The sequence below is a fragment of the Brassica rapa genome, chromosome A01 (assembly GCF_000309985.2).
Source record: "Brassica rapa cultivar Chiifu-401-42 chromosome A01, CAAS_Brap_v3.01, whole genome shotgun sequence".
Taxonomy (NCBI): domain Eukaryota; kingdom Viridiplantae; phylum Streptophyta; class Magnoliopsida; order Brassicales; family Brassicaceae; genus Brassica; species Brassica rapa.
In genome coordinates, this window is record NC_024795.2 from 12,653,494 (window position 1) to 12,674,752 (window position 21,259).

General features: G+C 28.9%; 1 protein-coding gene across 1 annotated transcript; it reads right to left on the reverse strand.

Moving 5' to 3' along the window:
- Window positions 1–1,578: 1,578 nt before the first annotated feature.
- On the reverse strand, window positions 1,579–15,368 carry LOC103872632 (protein SHI RELATED SEQUENCE 1). Its single transcript, XM_009151068.2, has 3 exons — window positions 13,674–15,368; window positions 9,768–13,191; window positions 1,579–4,712 (listed from the first exon to the last, which is right to left on the reverse strand). The coding sequence occupies exons 1-2, from the start codon at window positions 14,338–14,340 to the stop codon at window positions 12,785–12,787; spliced, it is 1,074 nt and encodes a 357-aa protein (XP_009149316.1). The 5' UTR covers window positions 14,341–15,368; the 3' UTR covers window positions 1,579–4,712; window positions 9,768–12,784.
- Window positions 15,369–21,259: the final 5,891 nt, after the last annotated feature.

Sequence of the window (21,259 nt, forward strand, 5' to 3'; positions counted from 1 at the left end):
TTATTACTTTTAATATTTATAAACTATAAAATACAATGAACGAAATTTTATATAAGATAATTATAATAGTTTTATACTCTACTTGATGAATTGTGTTCGAATATAATTATATAATAGCTATTTTAAATATTACAAAATCCAAAAATGTTTATTAATATTATTTTTAAATTATTTATCATTGTTTAAAGAATAAAGTTATAATAATTTTAAAATAATTTATAAAATGCTTACAAAATGCAAGGCAAAGTTGCACTTTCAAGAGTTAAGTCGAGATCTGGATTAAAAATCCTAATAACTGGTAAAGAAGGGAAGCCGCAGACAAAAATATTGAATGTTGTCTACAAACAAGTTTTTCAGAATATTCCGTAGTCACGGTACGTAATTTTAATCTACTTTTTTTTTCAAATACAAATTTTAAAATAAATAAACTGTTACAATTATTTATTTTTTGTATTTGCTAGATGGGTTGTGATGAGTTAGGAGAACGATGACGGTATGTCAATTTAATATTATTTCATGTTCAATAAAATTTAGAAATTTATAAATCTATCAAATAATGTTAACCCGTCAAATTACTTACAAAATTTATATAATTTTTTGAAAGTTTCTAATTGAATTTGCTTTCTTTATCGAGAAATGTACTTCATAATTTATATTATTTATGGATAATATTTTGATTTTTATTATATTTTCTTGTAATATGTCTACATAAATGTTTGTTTATTATTTATGAAAAAATAATATAATTCACCTAAAATAAAGAATTGCGAAACATATACAATACAATTCTAATTAATGATAATATAAAATCTGTTACTTCTAAAACTATACACTATTTATTCCATTTTTTTGAATGAAAGTATCTTCGTAAACACACAAAATATTTTGTTACACACAATATCTGCCTCTTCATACTGACGTTACTGTGTTCTCTCTCGTGAGATACGAACCGAAAAGGAACACAGGGTACGGGCCGGTCATGTTCTTATGCCCGCACAGGGTGCGGGCCGGTCACCTAGTTACTATTGAAACTGAAACGCATAATTATATAGAAAGAGCTTTGGTCAGCGTCACAATCTGTTGAAACGTCGTTAACTAAATACAACTTGTGAGAATTTAAGTTGATAACTAGATTTTTGGATTATAAAGAAAAAACACAATTTGATATGAATTATCATTTTGAGATTGTTTTACATTATTACGTTACAGAGTCGTATTATATCAAAGAAAGATATTTATTTAGATTTAATTAGCTTATTTGAGATTCTCTATGTACATTTTTATGTAAATTTCTATTAGGCATATGTACTTTATCCGAACCCAAAAAATTGAACCAAAACTGATCCAAAAATATATATTCAGTTTGGTCAATTTCTAAAACAAAGTACTTATTGGGTATACTTTTGAACCCGCGGGTCTCGGTTAGGTCCGAGTTTTATCTGAGACTCGATCGGCTAAACAAAGTACCCAATTGTTTTGTGTATATTAGGCATATCTGGATATTTAAGATTGGTATTATGGATATTTTAAGTTAAAAGGTGATGCTATCAGAATTTACTTATATATTTCAGGTATTCAAATAAAATTTTGGATTTTTTTTTTTTGACAGCCGTAAAATTTTGGATATTTTCTGTTTTTTAGTTTATATTTTGGGTAAAGTTTTGGGTTATATAAATTATTTGAACTTTTAAGAGTTTTGTTTGAGTTTTCAAAAAATTTCATGTTTCAGGGATTTTTGTATTTTCGGGTATTTCAAATCTTTTCGGGTTTTAAATATTCAAATCGGTCAAACCCGTCATGTAACCAAAAATTATAGTTATTTGAATTACGAATCTGAACCGATCCGGAACCAACCCGAATCCGAACTGAAATTTTCAAATATCTAGTTGGTTTAAATGTCTAGGACATAAAAAGAATCGATCCAACTCGGCCCGAAGACCCAAATATTAAACTTTACTCTCTCTCGTTATATTTGGTGTGCATTTTATAATATTTTTATTTGTTGAGTTGATAAGACTTAAGATTTATTTAGCATATTTTTTTTATTTAGTATTGCAGTCCCAAATATATAATCTAATAACACAATATGAAACCTTCTATATTGTCCACAATGTCTGATATAATTTGTTTTGTTAATAGTGTTGATATTGGTATAGCACGTTAGTTAACGGTAGATGTTATAAGTTGTAGATCCTATAAAGGTCAATTACGTTTGGTATTATATGTAGATAAAAAAGTGGATCCAAAAAAATGTTAGAATTAAAAGAGAGATTACAATATATTTCTAAATGTTGGAAAATATTATTTGGTTGCTATATAATAGGAGTTCAGTTATAATATCTAGTTATATATAATAGGTTGGACTAAAAATGAAAGGGTGCATTAACTTTGTATAAGTAGATTTTTCAAAAATACTTCCCTTTTAATAGAATAGATTTCTTAGTGGCCGACGTTTACTTTTGAAGTTTGGTTTTAGTTCTAGAATTATAGTAACATACACATAGGTTAATATATGGTTGTGTTTCAGTTTTGATTATATTCAGTGCTGGTCCATTTAAGATGCCCTAAGTAAAATTCTAATAACATATTTTATAGTTTTTATTATACATATTTACAATATAAATAGCATTATACTTTCATAAACTAATTCAAATTTTATTATTAATTGATGAAGGTAAGTTAGGTAACTTATGAAATAGCAATGTTAGTCAATGTTTATATAAACATTTAACTATATCGATAATTTTTTTTAATTAAAATCATTCACTAATACAGAATTTCAAATGTAAATTATAATTATCTAACGATATAATTTTTATATATTTGTTAATAAATGTTCTATAAACAATGGTACATTTTTATAAAATTATTATTGTACAAAAATTAGAAATATTATTTTCTTATAAACAATAACAAAAATATCTAAATAAAAATATATTCGTCAAATTATTATGTCATAAACATTCGTTTGGTTTGTCCTTTGAACTGATTCGGGCTGTATTTTAAGAAAATCAGTGAGTATTTGGTTTACATTCTGTTTGTGTAGGGCTTATATTTAGTTTATTGTTAATTAAGTTGGGGTTGTTGTGTATAACTTGTTTTTTGTTTTTGACTAAATGTTAAAATTGTTGTATAAGAGAAGTAGTTTAGAAAGGTTCGACAGTGATTGAGTTGTGTTTCTTGATTCACTTTCTTGAGTGTCTGTGACTTTGTGAGTTAAATCTATGAGTAAATGCTTTAATTTACTATAATTTAATACATTCCCAATTTCAATAATTTTTTCTCGCAAATCAAAATGGTTTATTGTAATGTTGGTTTGGAATTCTAATAAAATGTATCCACAATATATGTAAATTTTGATTCAACTTGTTATCTTTTTTTATTCGAACCAAAATTTTGAATATCCATAATTTACAAAACAATGCAAATACTAATATGCAATATCCGTAAAAAATAAAACAATTAACAAATACTAATATCTTTAGGAATGAATATCCTGTCTGATCTCTTATATGCATATATATATATACATATATTTAAATACTTATATATATAATTATTATATATATATTAAAATTTTGCAATATCTTATTATTAAATGGATTATTTTAGTTAGTAGAGTTTTCTGAAAAATAAATTTGTAACAAAATATTATTATTTAAATTATTTTAGTTTTTTAATACTTTTTATTTTTATTTTCTTACGTATCGAACCAAATTTCAAATTAAAAATATAAAAAAAATAAATATATGGACATTGAATATCAATGTCAGTGCATAGAGGATCAAATCAGATAATTAATTATTCGGACGAAATATATTGGATCACGAATACTGATAAAAACCTAAATATTTGAGTCATGTCTACCTCTAAGAGCAAACTTCATGGTAAGATACTCATTAAGTATATATTACTAATATAATATTATTATTTTAAGTAGAAATTAAGTTAAGAAACTATACCAAATTTTTCAGCTCCATTGGTAGATATCCATTAAGTTTCTTATCATTATAATAATAGTTTTATTTTATTTTATTTAGTAATTTAGTTTAGGACAAATATTTTAAAAACTTATCTTAAACTTAAATATAATAAAAGAGTTATAATATTTTAAATAACACAAACAAACATAAATCACATAACAACTTCTAAAAATAAAACCTAAGAAAACGAAAAGAAAGAAAGAGATACACAATGTTATGAGATTTTATAAGCTAAATATGAAGGCTATATATAGAGAAAAAATAATAATTACACTAATTATTTTTATGTCTCAAATCTTAGTAATATTTTATAATTTTGAAATTTATAGCTTTTGGTACTATTATATTAATTAAAAATCTATTATACTATTATTGTATTGAACTTCAATCATTTCAATTTAAATTTGTATTAATATATAATTTTAATCTATGAATAATGGATCTTGTTACATATAGATAATTTTATTTTAAGATTTATAAAAATGTTAAAATATTTTAAATATCATATGAAGTATATATTTAAAATTTAAAGTATAGGTGCTTTTAATGTTGACCAACTACAAAGTGACATGTGTCATATTCATAAGATTTTAAAAAGGTTCTAAACCTCTTAAGGATCGATTCTAACACTATCCAATTAATTTTTATTTTTTCATTTATTTTTATTACATTATTTTCTTAGAAACTCCTTCACATATTTCATGGTTGAAGCTGCTCTGATAAAATGTACTGTTTAAAATGGGACATTTGCTAAAACCAACCCAAATATTCAAGTCAAATGTAAAAGTATACCCCACTTTCAGTCAAATGCAAAACCAATCAAAAGGAGTAGTGAAAGTACTATTTAACCCTTATGACCAAACAAAAAACAGAAATGTATTTTACGTTTCTATCCTTTGGAAGTCTACACGTAATAAAAGAAGTCTACATATATATAGACTTCCTACGAAGTCTACTTTATATACTTGTTTTGTAGTCTACACTCTAATTTGATCTAATAATTTAATTTTAAAAATGTATAAAAATAATTATTGTGATATTTTTAACTAATCACCAATATAATGGATAATATGAAGTAAATAAATTAAAATTTCATATAATCGAACAATTTTGAAGAATATATACTAATTTGGTTATCATGTGTTAGACTATGTTCATAGTTTACAAACAAAAGGTTCTAACATGTTATGTCTTTTAGTAGTTGATTTCAAAGGGTTAGATTTTAGATTTTTTTTTTGTTTTATTAACTTAAATCTGCATATTAATGTTTAGTAGTTTATATTTTGTATAAATGAGACTTTTTGATTATCAAGCAAAACATTTAGGGTTTGAGATTTGTGGTTTAGGGTTTCGTAGACCTACAATAAAGTCTATTTATCTGAAGACGTCTTTTTCAGTCTATATTTTTCAATTTGTTTTACAAAAAATCATTATATTTAAACTAAGTTAAGTTCCTTACGAATAAAAAAGTGAAATCATATACTATAACTATTAAAAAATAAAAAAATAAATTTAATAAATCATATATTAAAATTATTAAAATAATAAAGAATAAACAACAATAATTAAATTATTATAGTAGACTTCCAAAAAGGTCTACTATGTTAAGGTAAGATCTACTCCAAAATTTTAATTTTAGTAGACTTCAAACGAAGTCTACAGTATCGTAAATTTTAACCTAGTTACATTTTTGTCTCCCTATATAAACAAAATTTATACAATCTCTCTCTAAAGTGGTTGCACAAGTTTTTAAAACTCTCTCCCTTCTCTCTAAAACTTTCTCTCTTCTCTCTAAAATTCTCTCAATTGTTTCTAAATCTCTCTCATTATCTTCTTTCTCTCTAAAATTTTTTCAAGTCTTTCTCACAATATTATCTTGTCATTTTAGATATTATGATTCATGGTTTTCATCTTCTCCTTTAAAAAATGTAAGTTTTAGATCTATAGATTTTAAATGTGTATTTTTATGTTTATTTCTCACAATATTATCTTTTTTTGGTAGGTATTATCACTCATGGATTTCATCATCTCCTCTAAAAATGTAAGTTTTAGATTAATAGATTTTAAATATGTATTTACATGTTTATATTCAAATAAATTTATAGATCAAGCTCTCTACATTAATTTGCTACTAGTTTACCTTATAAATTTTATTATGTAAAGTATTTTCAGATTTAAAATTATTTTCACATTTCAAAATATATAAATTTTTTCAGATCTGAAAATTATTAGACAGTGTAGACTTCTAAAGAAGTTTATTAAAGCGTGCAGACTTCATATGAAGTTTACTAAACCACAAAGTTTAAGCAGACTTCATTGGAAGTCTACAAAAATATGACTTTAATTTTTTTTTCTATGTTTTTTTAATAATTTTATCTTATTTTGCAGGTATTTTCTTCCATAGTTGTTCTCTTCTCCTCCTAGAAATGTAAGGTTTACATCTATAGATTTAAAATATGTGTTCTAGTATTTATATTCAAATAAAGTTACATATTAAAATTCATATTAATATGTCTTTAATTTATAACTATTTTGTCTATTAAATCATATTTTTAAAAGTTTTTTAGATTTAAACTTATTTCATATTTTTAATGTATTTATTTTTCAGATCTATTTTTTTTATAGAGTAGACTTCATTTGAAATCTACTTAAAACTTACGGCTGGTAGACTTCAAATGAAGTCTACTACCCTTAACTTTTAAGCATATTTCATTAGAAGTTTACTCAAATATGATTTTAGTTTTTATCTTATTTTCATAATTTTATTTTATTTTGCAGGTATTCTCTTCTAATGTTTTCAAATCATCTTCCCAAAAATGTAAGCTTTCCATATATTCATTATAAGATATTTTGTGTTTATAATGAACTAAATTTATAGATTCATACATTATCTTTTTGCTTTGTTACAAGGATGACAAAAAACCATTTTTGAAATATTTTCCAGAACAAAGTATTTTCAAATTTTCTAAATGCACACTTTTAGATATGAAAATTTTTCATTAGTGTAGACTTCAACTAAAGTCTACTAAACAATAACTTTACGTAGACTTAATAAAAAGTCTACTAAAATATGATTTTATTTTTTATCTTATGTTTTTCTCATAACTCTATCTTATTTTGCAGGTACTTTTTCCAAGACTTTATTTGAAGCATCAAGATTATGAAAAATCAAACATACTCAAGAATACTTTTTAATATATTGCTCTGTAATAACTTTCATAATAAAATATTAATTTTTAAATAATTTTTTAATGCATAATCTATAAACATTGTATTCATTTTTAGTTGTTTTCACTTGTATGATATTATTAATTTTTTGTTAGATATCAATTTTTTCACAAGATCTAACCAACCAAACAAGTAAAACCACCATAAGCTAAAATAATAACTAACACACATGTGAGAAGAAGAAAATCTATACAAAATTTTCCCAAAAATTTTCAAGAATAACACTAATCAAAACAATTTGCAATAAGTATCAAGTGTATAATTATAACATATTAAATTGTGAAATTCATCCAAGACCATTAAAATTTTACTAACGTACACTGTAAAATAATTAAATCATGAAAAAATATGATGAATAATACACAAATACACTTTTAATAGAATTTACGACGTAGACTTCAACTGCAGTCTACATTTGTAGATTTACAAAAACGTCTACACTTATTATCTAACATATAGTCAATCCAAAAATTTTTAGTGTATTTGGCGTAGGCTTGATACACAAAGACGTACAAAGTGTGTCTTAGATAACTCGATCAAGTTCCGTACTTGTCGATTATTCGTGACAGGCATAAGAGGAGTATTTTCCTATTCGGGGTCATTTGTTTTAAATGATGTTTGGTAAGAAATAGGTTAGCACCATCTTCTCAATTTTGTTGTCCAGATCATAATTTTCTTGTGTCATTTCAAGAAGTTTACCATGTGTACAACCATCATGCATAATGAACATTCTTCAACCTTTCCGATTTTTCATCCTTTTCGAATATTTTGTCATCTAAAATGTCTTTGGCCCATGCTTCACACTCGCTCTAAGTTTCCAACCACATCCTTGAACACGACACTTAGCCACATACAGAGTTTTCGTTGTCTTATATGCTGAGAATGTAAATTTATATTCCACAGTCACCGACTTCAGCTTTGAAACAAGCTCAGCCTTACTAGCAAAACTATAAACGAAGACTTACAAATACGTCTACAATTATTAGCTAACAACATTGTCAAATCAAATGAATTATACCTTCATAATTATTAAAAAAAATCTTTTCAAAATCACTCAAACCCATTAGGATTAACTAACACACACTGTCAAACAAAAAATCTAGAAAAAATTTAATGAATAATACACAAATTCACATTTTTATAGATTTTTCTATGCAAACTTAATATTCAGTCTCTGAAGATGTAGACGTTCTTTTCAGTTTACAGACGTAGACTGCCAAATAGGTCTACTCTTTGGGTTGGTTTTTGCAATTGACCATTTTACGGGTTGCTTTCTATAGTTGAATAAAAGTTGTGATTTTGTACATGTAGACTTTCTTTTCGGTCTACAATTTAAAAAGGTTACTTTTTGTAATTGACCAGAATTCATCCAAGATTTGACTTTCAGAACTAGACTTCATATGCAGTCTACATGTTTGAATTTTTTTGAAAGAGGTTAGTTTTGCAATTGACCAAGTTTGACTTAAATCAGTAGAATGAAATGAACGTCTACGGGTGTGTAGACGTCTTGTGAAGTCTACTCTTAAATCCGACGGGCTGGTTTTGCATTTGACCAAAATAAAAAAGTAGACTTTATACGCAGTCTACATTTTTTTTTTTAAGATAAGAAGACTGCATATAAAGTCTACAATTTAATAAATTTTTGATTGCTTTTTAAACTTTTTGGTCAAACACAAAACTAACCTATTCCACGAAGTCAAAGTTTTGGTCAAATGCAAAACTGACCTTTTATAGACTTCAGTGGCAGTCTACATTCTGTAGAGTTCCGTTGAAGTCTATTTTGAAAAGTCAAAAGTTCGGTCAAATGAAAAACTAACCTCTTTTAGGTAGACGTCTTAGTAAGTCTACCGAAAGTTTTATTTTTGTTGTCAAAGGTAAAGACGGAGACTACTGGGAAAGTCTGCGTTAGAAAAAAAATTTGTCTGGTCAATTGCAAAACTAACCCGTGCGTTGACAAATAGACTGCATCGTAAGTCTCCACGGAGGCGTAGACATACAAAACAGTCTACCGTCGCGACACAGATCTGAAAAAAGAACGAAAACCATGTAAATAGTTACCTTTTTCATGTGTAAAGCTCGTTTCCAACCTTTTCAACCGTCCAAACTCCAAATATGAGCAAAAAGAAGCATCTTTAACGATTCACTAATGAAGAAACTCGAAAATATGAAGTTTGTGATTATGAAAATGATAGTTATGAGAGTTTTTTAGATGGAAATGTAGTGGAAATGAGAGGAAATGAAGTTTTTTGGGTTAGAATGAGAAAAAAAAGTGGTTGAAAATTGAATTCTAGAGCTTTAGAGCTCAAAAATGGTGGTTCATGGTGGTTGGAAAAATTGATGATGATGGCATTTTTGTAAATAAGAAGAAATGGTTAGGGTGTATTTGGTTTTTTGTTAATTTCGAAATTAATAAAAAAATAAATAAAAATGGCAATTTTGTGAATAATTCAAAAACATAAGGATAGTATGGAAATTTTATTGATGAATAGTATGAACAAAAAAAAAGGGGTTTGTTTTGGATTTGACTTGAAAATATAGGTTGGTTTTGATAAACACCCGTTTAAAATAGTGTTGGGGACCTTAGCGTTCGTAAATCGTAGTAATATGTATCATATCTTGGATATCAATGTCGAGCTAATGAAAAAAAATAAGATGATGATGATTACGTAAATGTCAATTCGGTGCAACACATGTCGTATGTTTTTGGGTCAGTGAAATCCAGTTGACTCACTTCGATCTTGATTTTATTTTATGTAGGGTGAAACCAGTAATTTTATGATTAATAAATGTCTGGACGATAATAAATTTTAGAATTTAGGCCTTGGAATTTCTTCAAAAAATAATACTCCATGTATTTTAAGATGTAAAAATACTAATATTAAAACTTGTTACTGTTTAAAAATTCAAATTATAATAAAAATCATACATAATTAATTTCCAAGTACAAAAAGTACATTAAAGTAAAATATTAAAATTATTTATATTTTTAAAAACTTCAAAAATTATTTATATTATGAAATAGAAAGAATATAAATCTTTTCCGAATACATGACATGACACGGACTATACATATAAAAGCATTACAACTTATCCAGACCCAGAATGACCCAATTCAAAATCCACACATAAATTTATAATATTCTAGTGGGACTTAATTTCAAAACAAAAAAAATAACGATACCCAAAAAAAAACTTGTACCTAAATAGATAGTCAATGTTCATGTCTAACTGATTTTATAAACTAATAAAAAGAGTTTTTTCTATGTGTTTGGATAAATTAAGTGAAATAGAAAGAGTTTTTTTTTATTTAGTATAATAACTATATGGAGTAGAAAATTAAATGACAATAAATGTAATACACTTTTTATTATTTTGATTTAAGTTATTATTTTATTCAAAAATTATGTCTTTGAATTATGTTTTTGGCTACATAATTTTCCACATAATTAGACTAAAATTTATAAAAATGTTTTAGTAAAACAAAATCCAGTTATTTTACATTTTCTTTATAATTGGCACAAAGTTAATATTGATTACTAATAAATAAAAATCTCCACTATTCTTATTATGGTAATATAATTAATGATGTGATGCATTATTAAGGTAATATAATTAATAAAATTGCTAAAATGAGTGAAATATGGAAAGATAATTAATGTATTTATATTAATGAAATTACTAAAAAGACATTATACATTTTTTTTATAATGTTATTCATGTTTCCAAACAATTTTCATTTATACTGTTATTCATGTTTCCAAACTGTACCAAAAAATACTTTAGTTTTAATAATAATATAGATTTGAAATATTATACTGATATACATGTGGATCAGTGTATGTACCAGTAGCGGAACTACCTTGTTAGCATGTGGGTCAATTGACCCATGTGAGTTTATGAATAAAAAAAATTTACATGTATATTTCTTTGGAAATCTGGGAAATAATGTAAAATTTAGTAAATTGACCCCTATGATATATGGTAATTATGAATTTGACCCCCTTGACAAATTTTCCTAGTTCCGCCACTGGTATGTACTATACATATGATAATTTGTTGGATATAAGAAAAAGTGGGATATGGCACGGAGTAAAAGTCAGAACGAGTTGGCCGATTGGATGGCAGCACTATTTCAGAATGGACCAAATCGGTCGATCACGCAATCCGAATTGCATTTGGGATTTAGCTTCACCAACTCCACAAAACTCATAAAAAACAAGATGAGGTTACAAATCATACCGCACCCATTCTTCCCCATAATAAATATCATTTGACATTCCAATTCATAGTAGGTGCATGATATATATAGCTCAAGAAAGCTTACTCAAAATTATTGTGAAATATCTCTCTCTATATATAAACGTAATACGTATATATATTATTGTGTGAGTGTATGACATATCATGTGTAGAAGTGTATACATACATTGTGCATGCAATAAAAGAACATGTATATATCAACGTAAGGTTACATGAACTTGTGGGCGTGGCTATTTTTGTATGGACAATAAAGATATATAAAAACTTCCCTTTTCAAAGTAATTAATAGCTTTACTTAATTTTCATACGGAATAAAAACATACATTTGTTATACTCTTACAAAATGAATTATTAACTCATGAAATTCTTTTTTGTCAAAAAAAAAAACACATGAAATTCAATTATGGCCTTATAGGTTAGAATTGGTTCATTTTAACTAGAAACAAATAATATATTTTCTAATAAAATTAAATTATTATTTTTTAATTGTGTGACAAATACACTCGGATCATTGAACAACACTTTTGAAACCAGCGATTTTACCATTGAACAACACTTTATAAGTCACACATTAAAAAAAAAATTGTAGAGTTAAACTTAATTTTTTCTTTTTTTTAGTAATCAAAGGAATGATGGACGGATTGAGGAATGGTTAATAGGATTAAACAAGGTACATTCTCATGTCACATGATCTACATGTCGCTCGTCTAACATACAATTACCATGTAGTAATCTTTTCTCTGATTCTATCACATGTCAATTACTAGTAGTAATAGTAAGTAACGAACCAATTAAATAATACAAATTGAAAATCATTAAATGCTTTGGATGGGCAACGCAGACCATATAATAGTCGCCATAATTGAAACATTGGTTGAGGAAATTAAATGATAAAGCTAGTATATGCAACATATATAACGAAATTTTCTATTGGTTTGGTTAGAAGAAGACACAGAAGGTGACATAAAGATGATAAACATTATCTCCGGATTCTAAGGTTACGTGTTACGCAATCAAGAAACATACACATTAATGAAACAAAGATTCAGCCATTCAGGCAACATTTAAATAACACTATATCCTCACACAATCATTATAATAAGATGATGATATTATTTAGTTAAATTTCCCTTTTAAAACCCTAGAATTGCAACGACTTTGAGTGTCCAGAAGAAGCATAAACAGATCCACTTTCCTCCTAATTTTCCCCCTTTTACATCTTTATGTAATATGGACCCAACAATTCATGACTTGTAAAACCCTAATTCTATTCTAAGAATTCAAAAGAGTTATTCTGCATTATGTCATATAACATCATGATCTTGGGTTAGGAAAGAACTGTGTACCGGCCATGAAAGTGTTAATCGGAGTTGGATAAAGAGAGGATGGATCATTGTAAGACGCAGCGGAGGAGCTGCCTATACGACCGGCGTTTGGAGTGGAGGAAGAAGCCGTTGCGACAGTCACAGATCCAGCTGTTATGAGATTCAGCTGGTGTCCTCCTCCGCCACCAGAAGAGCTCTCACCCGTGGCGATTGCGTTGTAGCCGCCGCTACTTCCAGGACCCTTGTCGTAGAGAACGCCTTTAAAGATGTGACCACCGATGCTTACGGCTGTTTGGTAAGCAAGCTCTTCTTCTCCATCTTCCACAGAGCTCACTCGCACGCATCTAAACACTGCCGGTGAGCACACCTCCGTTGGGAAATCTCCAACCTCTAAACCTAGATTTTTATTAAAGACAAAGTAACAGTGTTTTCTCAGAGATTAATCAGATGTTTGGTTATATTATTATATACTTATATATAATAAATAATATATATATATATATAATAAAACGTTAATATTCATTTATTCATCGAATATACAGGCCACTGAAAAGAAGGTGCAGAGAATTAGAGAAAGAACACAGATTTTAAGATCGATGAGAACAGCTTGTTCCTGTCAATCTAAAATAGTCAGAGTTTACTCCAAAACAGTACTTTCACAAAAACAAAACTATATCACAAATATGAAATATGTATATATATATATATATATACAGATACGTATATAAAAACTCATTTTATAAAACTGATAAACAAAATAGGGTTTTATTTGGATCTTTTAGGCTGATCCGAATCGTTACTTATCTTTATAAAAAATGATTCTTGAATCATTATTTCACGACCTTAAATAATTAACATCACACTGATATATATAATACCTGAAGCGTTGTGGGTAGGTATGCGAGTGCAGACAAGAGCAGAAGAAGTTGCTGGTAAGTTCTCACGTTGGCGTTTGGGTACGCCGCTGTCACCGCGTGGCTGGTGCGTTTGAGGCTGAACCGTGGCTAGCTGATGTTGTCTCTCACGGCGTTTTGCGGCAGGAACCCACGTGCTCCTCACGTGCGTAGGACAGTCGAAGCCACGGCTCTTGCAGCAAGTTCGACACCTAACGTGAGCACAGTCTTTCTTCGCCTGATTCCCACAGTCTTGACAGCTCGCACCGTTTCCTCCTCCGCCGCTTCCGCCACTCCGCATCATCATGAGCGCCGCTGCTCTCCCGGCGGCGGCGTTTGAGGTTTCGCCGGAGATATCGAATTGACTATGGTTGCTTGGTCCGACTCCTAAACCAGCGGCTGAGGAGTAAAGATCTAACCTTTGTTGATGTTGTTGATGCTGGAACATGATTTCTTGCTGATTGTGGTTTTGCCATAGCTCAAGTGTGCCTAAAGCAGCGTTTGAAGAGGAAGGGGCGTTTGCGTTTGTGTTAGGGTTTCTGTACCAGAGCCAAGCCTCTGATACAGGCGGAGGAGGATTCCGGTGTTCTTCTTGGCTGTTTCCTCCCCCTCCGCCTCCTCCTCCACCGCCTAACGAGAAAAACCCCGCCATTCACTCGCAACACGACCACTATCCATATATACTATACCACGCTCTAAAGATCCTCTCTAAAAATCCTATCTCTCTCTCTCTCTCTCTCTCTTTTTTTTTTTTAATTTTCTCCCTCTAGATCTTCGAGACTATTGAGAGTAAGAGGGTTACTAGGGTTTAGGTAGAAGTATTCATTCTCTGAGTTTGGAGTGTATTGAAGTTGAGTAGCTTTTAAGGGTCTGGTAAAGGCAGAGCTCGTTTGTCGGTACGAGAGAAGAGTGAGTATTTAAAAAAAGGGGAAAAAGAGTTTTTAAAAAACACACAGAGAGAAAGGGAAAGAAGAAGAGAGATCAGAGAGATGTTTAATCACCTTTCTCGCGCTCTGCAACGCCGCCATAACCTTAATAATCCCTCTCTCTCTCTCAGTCTCTCCCCTGTACACCTCTAATTTAATTCTCTGTCTCCTTCTCTCTCATCTTCTTCTTTCTTTGCTTATCAAAAAGAAAAAAAATCTTCTTCTTTCTTTTTGTTTCCAGATTTTACAAAAAAAAAAAAACAATTTTTACATTTTTTCTTCTGTTTTAATTGTTTTTAATTTTCTCTCTCACTACCAACTCGCCACACTCGAGAGAACATTCATCTCTCATCGTTCAATTTATAATCGGACGGTTTCTGTTTTCCCCCCCTTTTCTCTTACATTTTTCAGACTGTTATATGTTTTTTTTTCTTAGTATGAAATACAGCACATAACTAAAATAAAGGATGGTAGCACAATTCTATTTTTGATTATCCTAAGATAGTTCTATATTTCGGGACCTAATAGTTAGACCTCCTAATCATGTCTTAGAACTGACGCCAAAACTAAAAACCTTGTCAAAAGTCCATAGGTATTTTTTGGTATTTGTGAGATTAACTGTATCAGACCCTTCAAATCAGTTATTTTTTCTTTGTGAGTGAGATAAAAAACATAAACATGTGTATTAAACAAGGGAAATTCGGCCAAAAAAAACCTCAAATTTACACGAATTGCCAAAACAAACATGAATTTTGGGGCTTGCCAAAAAAACACCAAACTTTCATTGACTTTAGAATTAATTAACAATGTTTTCGCTGACTTGCCAATTTAGCACGCCGTCAACAAATTTAACAGAAATATTTGACGTCGTTTATTGTTGACGTTAAGTGAAACGACGTCGTTTTCAAATGAGATGAAACGACGTCGTTTTCAAATGAGATGAAACGACGTCGTTTTACACGATTTGAAATTAAAAATATGTAAACCCCTGGATTCTAACCCAGGTTGGTTGGTCAAATGGGAAGGTATTTTACCACTGGGCTATTGGCACTTTCAATATATTTACTAACATGTTTACTTTTATTTGGTACATATTAAATATAAAAAATTCTCTAAAAACTTAATAAGATCTTTAAAATTCCAAAAAATTAAAAAATAAAGAAGATTTTTATAAAATTAATTTAGAAATTAAAATTAAAATTAAAATTTTATTTTTCTTTTTAAAAAATAAAAACTCTTCCAAAATTTTCTAAAAACTTAAAAAGATCTTTAAAATTCCAAAAAATTAAAAAAATAAAGAAATGTTTTATAAAATTAATTTTGAAATTAAAATAGAAAATAAAATTTTATTTTTTCTTTTCAAAAAAATAAAAAATCTTCCAAAATTTTCAATTTTTTTAATACATTTGCTAAAAGTTGAAATTAATTATACACACATAAAAAGTTGATAATACTAACTTTAATTTTTTGCATTTTATTATAATTTTTAAAAAATTTGGATTTTCTTTTAAAAAATGAAAATTTTGGAATTTTTTTGATTTTTTAAAGAAAAACAAATATTTAATTTTAATTCAAAATTAATTTTATGAAATTTTTGGAAGATTTTTTTATTTTTTTTTAAAGAAAAATAATTTTTTATTTTTTTTAAAGAAAAATAAAATTTTATTTTCAAATTTAATTTCAAAATTTATGTTATAAAAATTTTCTTTATTTTTTTCAATTTTTTGGAATTTAAAGTTCGTTTTAATTTTTTAGAAAATTTTGGAAAAATTTTTATTTTTTAAAAGAAAAATAAAATTTATTTTCAATTTTAATTTCAAAATTAATTTTATAAAAATCTTCTTTATTTTTATAATTTTTTTGGAATTTTAAAGATCTTATTAAGTTTTTAAAGAATTTTTTGTATTTAATATGTACCAAATAAAAGTAAACATGTTAGTAAGTATATTTAAAGAGCCAGTAGTCCAGTGATAAAATACTTTCCCATTTGACCAACCAACCTGGGTTCGAATCCAGGGGTTTACATATTTTTGATTTCAAATCGTGTAAAACGACGTCGTTTCATCTCATTTGAAAACGACGTCGTTTCACTTAACGTCAACAATAAACGACGTCAAATATTTCTGTTAAATTTTTTGACGGCGTGCTAAATTGGCAAGTCAGTGAAAACATTGTTAATTAATTCTAAAGTCAATGAAAGTTTGGTGTTTTTTTGGCCAGCCCCAAAGTTCATGTTTGTTTTGGCAATTCGTGTAAAGTTGAGGTTTTTTTTGGCCGAATTCTCATTAAACAAGTCACTACTTTTTTTTATCAACATGAAACTAAGGTAATAAAACAATCTAACTCAATTCGGCGAGTCAAATCGGAGGTACTAAACTAACATCTGTCACAGTTGAAACAAGTCATTAAATATTTTAAATTTGTGAGGATTATCCGCACTAATTCCCATAATACTTTAAAAGACTAGTACTCAATTTAGGTTCAGATTGCACTCTGTGGCTTAAATTTAGCGTATAAAGTTATTGATTTGTAAATCCTTTAACAAAAAAAAAAGTTATTAATTTGTAGCTGGAAAGCAGATACTTTTGTCCATGTTTATTGTTTCCGAGGAAAGAAAATTACTATGATATACACATTTGTGCATATATGTATTATACTAGTATATGCTAATTATATTTTTTTTTTTGGTAAGCGCTAATAATATTTTTTTGGTCAAACACTATATGCTACTAATATTTATACTTTTTTCTCAACAAAAAAATTATTTATATTTGCAAAATTTAAAAAAAAATGCACGTAAACACACCCTCCCTTGTAGAGAGACAAACGTACGATTTTATTGCGGTGCCCTATGTCTGTATTGTTTTTGTATAAATATAAATGTTCACACAGTTATATAGTAGTATATATATAGACAAACACACACCTCTATGCCCGTGCCGTGAGCATCATGGATCCTAATTAATTAACTAACCATTATAATTATCATAAATCCTTGAGTTGCCTGAGAAAAACGGCACGAACAATCATGCGTGTTAGATCAAAATCTAGAGACGCTAGTATGTATGTTAGTCATGTGAATAAAAGTTAATAAGATAAATAAAAGTTAATTAGAGATGGGGACATTTAAAGGATTTTTAGCCAAAAGGATGGAGAGTTGACTAATTGGGAAGGGGTAAATTAGTTATTTCAAGATATTAGATTCTTTTTTTTAATTCAATTTTGGGTATTGACTATTGAATGAATAGTTTGATTACAGGCTAAAAGTATCACCTCGCCGCCCTAGGACCGCTTCTTGATTTATTTTCAACTCCCATTTAAGTTTTCTCAATAATTCAAAGCTAATAATCAATCAATTTATTGTTTTACAATCGTAAACTGTGGTTGTTTTTTTTTGGGTGTAAACTGTGGTTGTTTTACCTCTTGCGTTATGGATTTGTATATGTCCGTCGTATAATTGCGTTATGGATTTGTATATGTCCGTCGTATAATTGCGTTATGTATTTGTATATGTCCGTCTTATAATTGCGTTATGGATTTGTATATGTCCCTCGTATAGCACAATATATCGAATAAAAGTTAATAAAGGCAGGATTAATTAATTCAAATGGGGTTGTGATCGATACAATACAGTCGAGGCAATGACCCTCTCCTCTCTCGTAGTCTATTCTTTTTATTTTATTTTTTTATTTTTTTTGCTAACATTTGGGTCTATTCTTTTTAGAGAACTCTTCTTTTTATTTGCTACGCTACAAATCTATTAATATCACATTATATTAAACATCATTTCCACATAATAGTTTCAGGCAGAACTAACACGTTAAATGGTTAACCGAGTTTGAAGTTATAGAATAGACTGATGGAACTGATAAGCCTATGAGTATGGAGTAGATTTGGACTATCACGAAAATTAGGATGTTATCAAAACATTCATGCGCACTCCCGTGTGTATATTATTACATTTTTTTTGGGTCAAAATGTGTATATTATTACATAAAAATGTGAAGTTATGCATGAGTCATGTGATGCAGCATCATGATAACTTCACCATCAAGCAACGATCATCTATATTGGCTTTTTAGGATTTCCTTTTCTTACTTAATGTTTAATTTCCTTTTTATTAGTTTTCCTATTTCTACAAGGATTAGGAGATTTTAGCCGACTCTTGAGACTTATATAAGTCTTTGTACCTTTGCTTTTGATACTCAGTTTTTGAAAGTTATTAATCAAGAGATTTCTCTTAAGCCTTGTGTTGATTCGATTAAATTCATCAATCCGAGAGCCTTGCATTGATTCGATTCAATTCATCAATACAAGAAGTCAGGTCTCTAGAGATTTAAAACCTAAATCCCTAGATTTGAGCTGAGTTATAAACCCTACGCTGCGCCAGGTTGGTATCAGAGCCGAGCAACGATTCCTAACGATGGGCAAAGCTAAGAAAAAATCCCTTCCCACTGAGGCAGAGTTATTTGTGTGTCTTAAAAAAGATATACAACAGCTTAGCAAGGCGGTGCAGGATTTTGTTATCCAGGTTAATTCTAATCACGAAGATGTTTTTGACAACTTTAGTGACGGCCAAGAAATTTTTTCAGAGCAGAAAATTGATCCAAGCCATGGTCTATTCGATGAAGACAACATAAAAGGAGATGAGTGCTATTTTGTCGATCAGATTGGCGATCCAATATTTGACGTGTACGGCGAATACAATGCTATATATGCTGACCCAATATTTGAAGACGACTCGAAAAAATATTTTTGCATTGGTCAGTTTGGTGATGACGTGTTTGATGCAGAAAAAAATCCAGTTTTTGACGTGGTTGACGAAGACGAGGCAGAAGCTATCCCAATATATGACGTGACTCTAGAGACCTGACTTCTTGTATTGATGAATTGAATCGAATCAATGCAAGGCTCTCGGATTGATGAATTTAATCGAATCAACACAAGGCTTAAGAGAAATCTCTTGATTAATAACTTTCAAAAACTGAGTATCAAAAGCAAAGGTACAAAGACTTATATAAGTCTCAAGAGTCGGCTAAAATCTCCTAATCCTTGTAGAAATAGGAAAACTAATAAAAAGGAAATTAAACATTAAGTAAGAAAAGGAAATCCTAAAAAGCCAATATAGATGATCGTTGCTTGATGGTGAAGTTATCATGATGCTGCATCAGGTGGCAACGTATATTGCTGGTATAAATAAAAAAAATTGTGTATATATAGGTTATAATGTGTAGAACATATAATTTGATGGAATTTAAATTAGCATAAGAGATGATAAGACTTTCGTGACCTCCCCTCATTTTTCCCATTACATTTTCTACGTATTAATTTTTATTAATTATCATTATTTTTGTATGAAATGTAAAATTTATTTATCAAAGTAAAAAAAAAATAGACATTTACAAGAGACTAATGGAACCTAAGAGCACTTTCAGTGGAGAGGTTTTACTCGTTGGACTTCTAAACTTACCATATATATATATATATATGTATATATTGTATATGTGTATATAGTTGTTTGGTTCATTATTTCGTGGAGAATCCCCTCTAAATACTTAAATCTTTGTTTTAGAATTTCAATGGGTTGTGTTCAAAAAAAAAATTCCAATCGATAGAACCCCCACAAAATAATGGACCCCACAACTACATACACATATACAATATATACATATATATATATGACAAGTTTAGAACTTCAATGGGTAGAACCCCTATTAGAAGTGCTCTAAAATGAAAATAAACAAGGCTAAAAAGATTTTTTTCCTCTATGTATTAAGTCGAGATTTTGAACCATCATTGCATCAGTACAACATACTTATGATCAGCCTTGTATCGAAGAGATGTAATTCTATTGTGCATTACCTTATTTATGATATGAACAACTTGATCCACCGTACGGAATCCAATCTTATGTCTCCTCTCACTTCTCTCCTTCTATACATGGTAAATGCAACTCTGAAACACTATTTTTTGCAGTATCCGGTCCAAATTTAGAGATTATTCCTACTCACAAACCGCAAGGAAATCATCTAGTTTGGGTCTGTTATATTTCTACTCAATATGTTTGCACCTTATTCCAAACCATAAAAAGTAGGGACAAGCAAAGAATACATGATCTAATGTCTCGTCCCGCTCTCCACAAAAAAACACAACCATGTTGGATGCCCCAAGTTCCCATCCTATCTCATGTTGACAATATGTTTCTCACAGCCAACCAAACAATAAAAGATAACTTTGGCACTCCATATGCAAACTAAACACTCTTACTCCAAAAAATTGTTGCTCTCCTTTCTTTGATTTGGTCTCAAGTTCTTGTTGATGAAAAACAAGGTTTATAACGATCATCATAGTGCTTCCAGAGCACAGTATCCCCACCTAAATTGTCATCAGGCACTGGCACACTCTGAATACGAGCATGGAACTCATGAAAATGTTGAATTCTATTTTCCCTAACCATCCAACGAGCTTGCGTAGCCGCATCACATACCCGACCATTGCGAGCAACACCAAGATAACATGTACCAACATGACCTGTGATGTATATAAGCCTTTCCATTCGCGGCTAATCATCAAACTAGAAAAAGCGGTCTTACCATCATTTACCTCAAATCGCAAAAACTGGTATACTTGTGCTCTCAGCTTCAA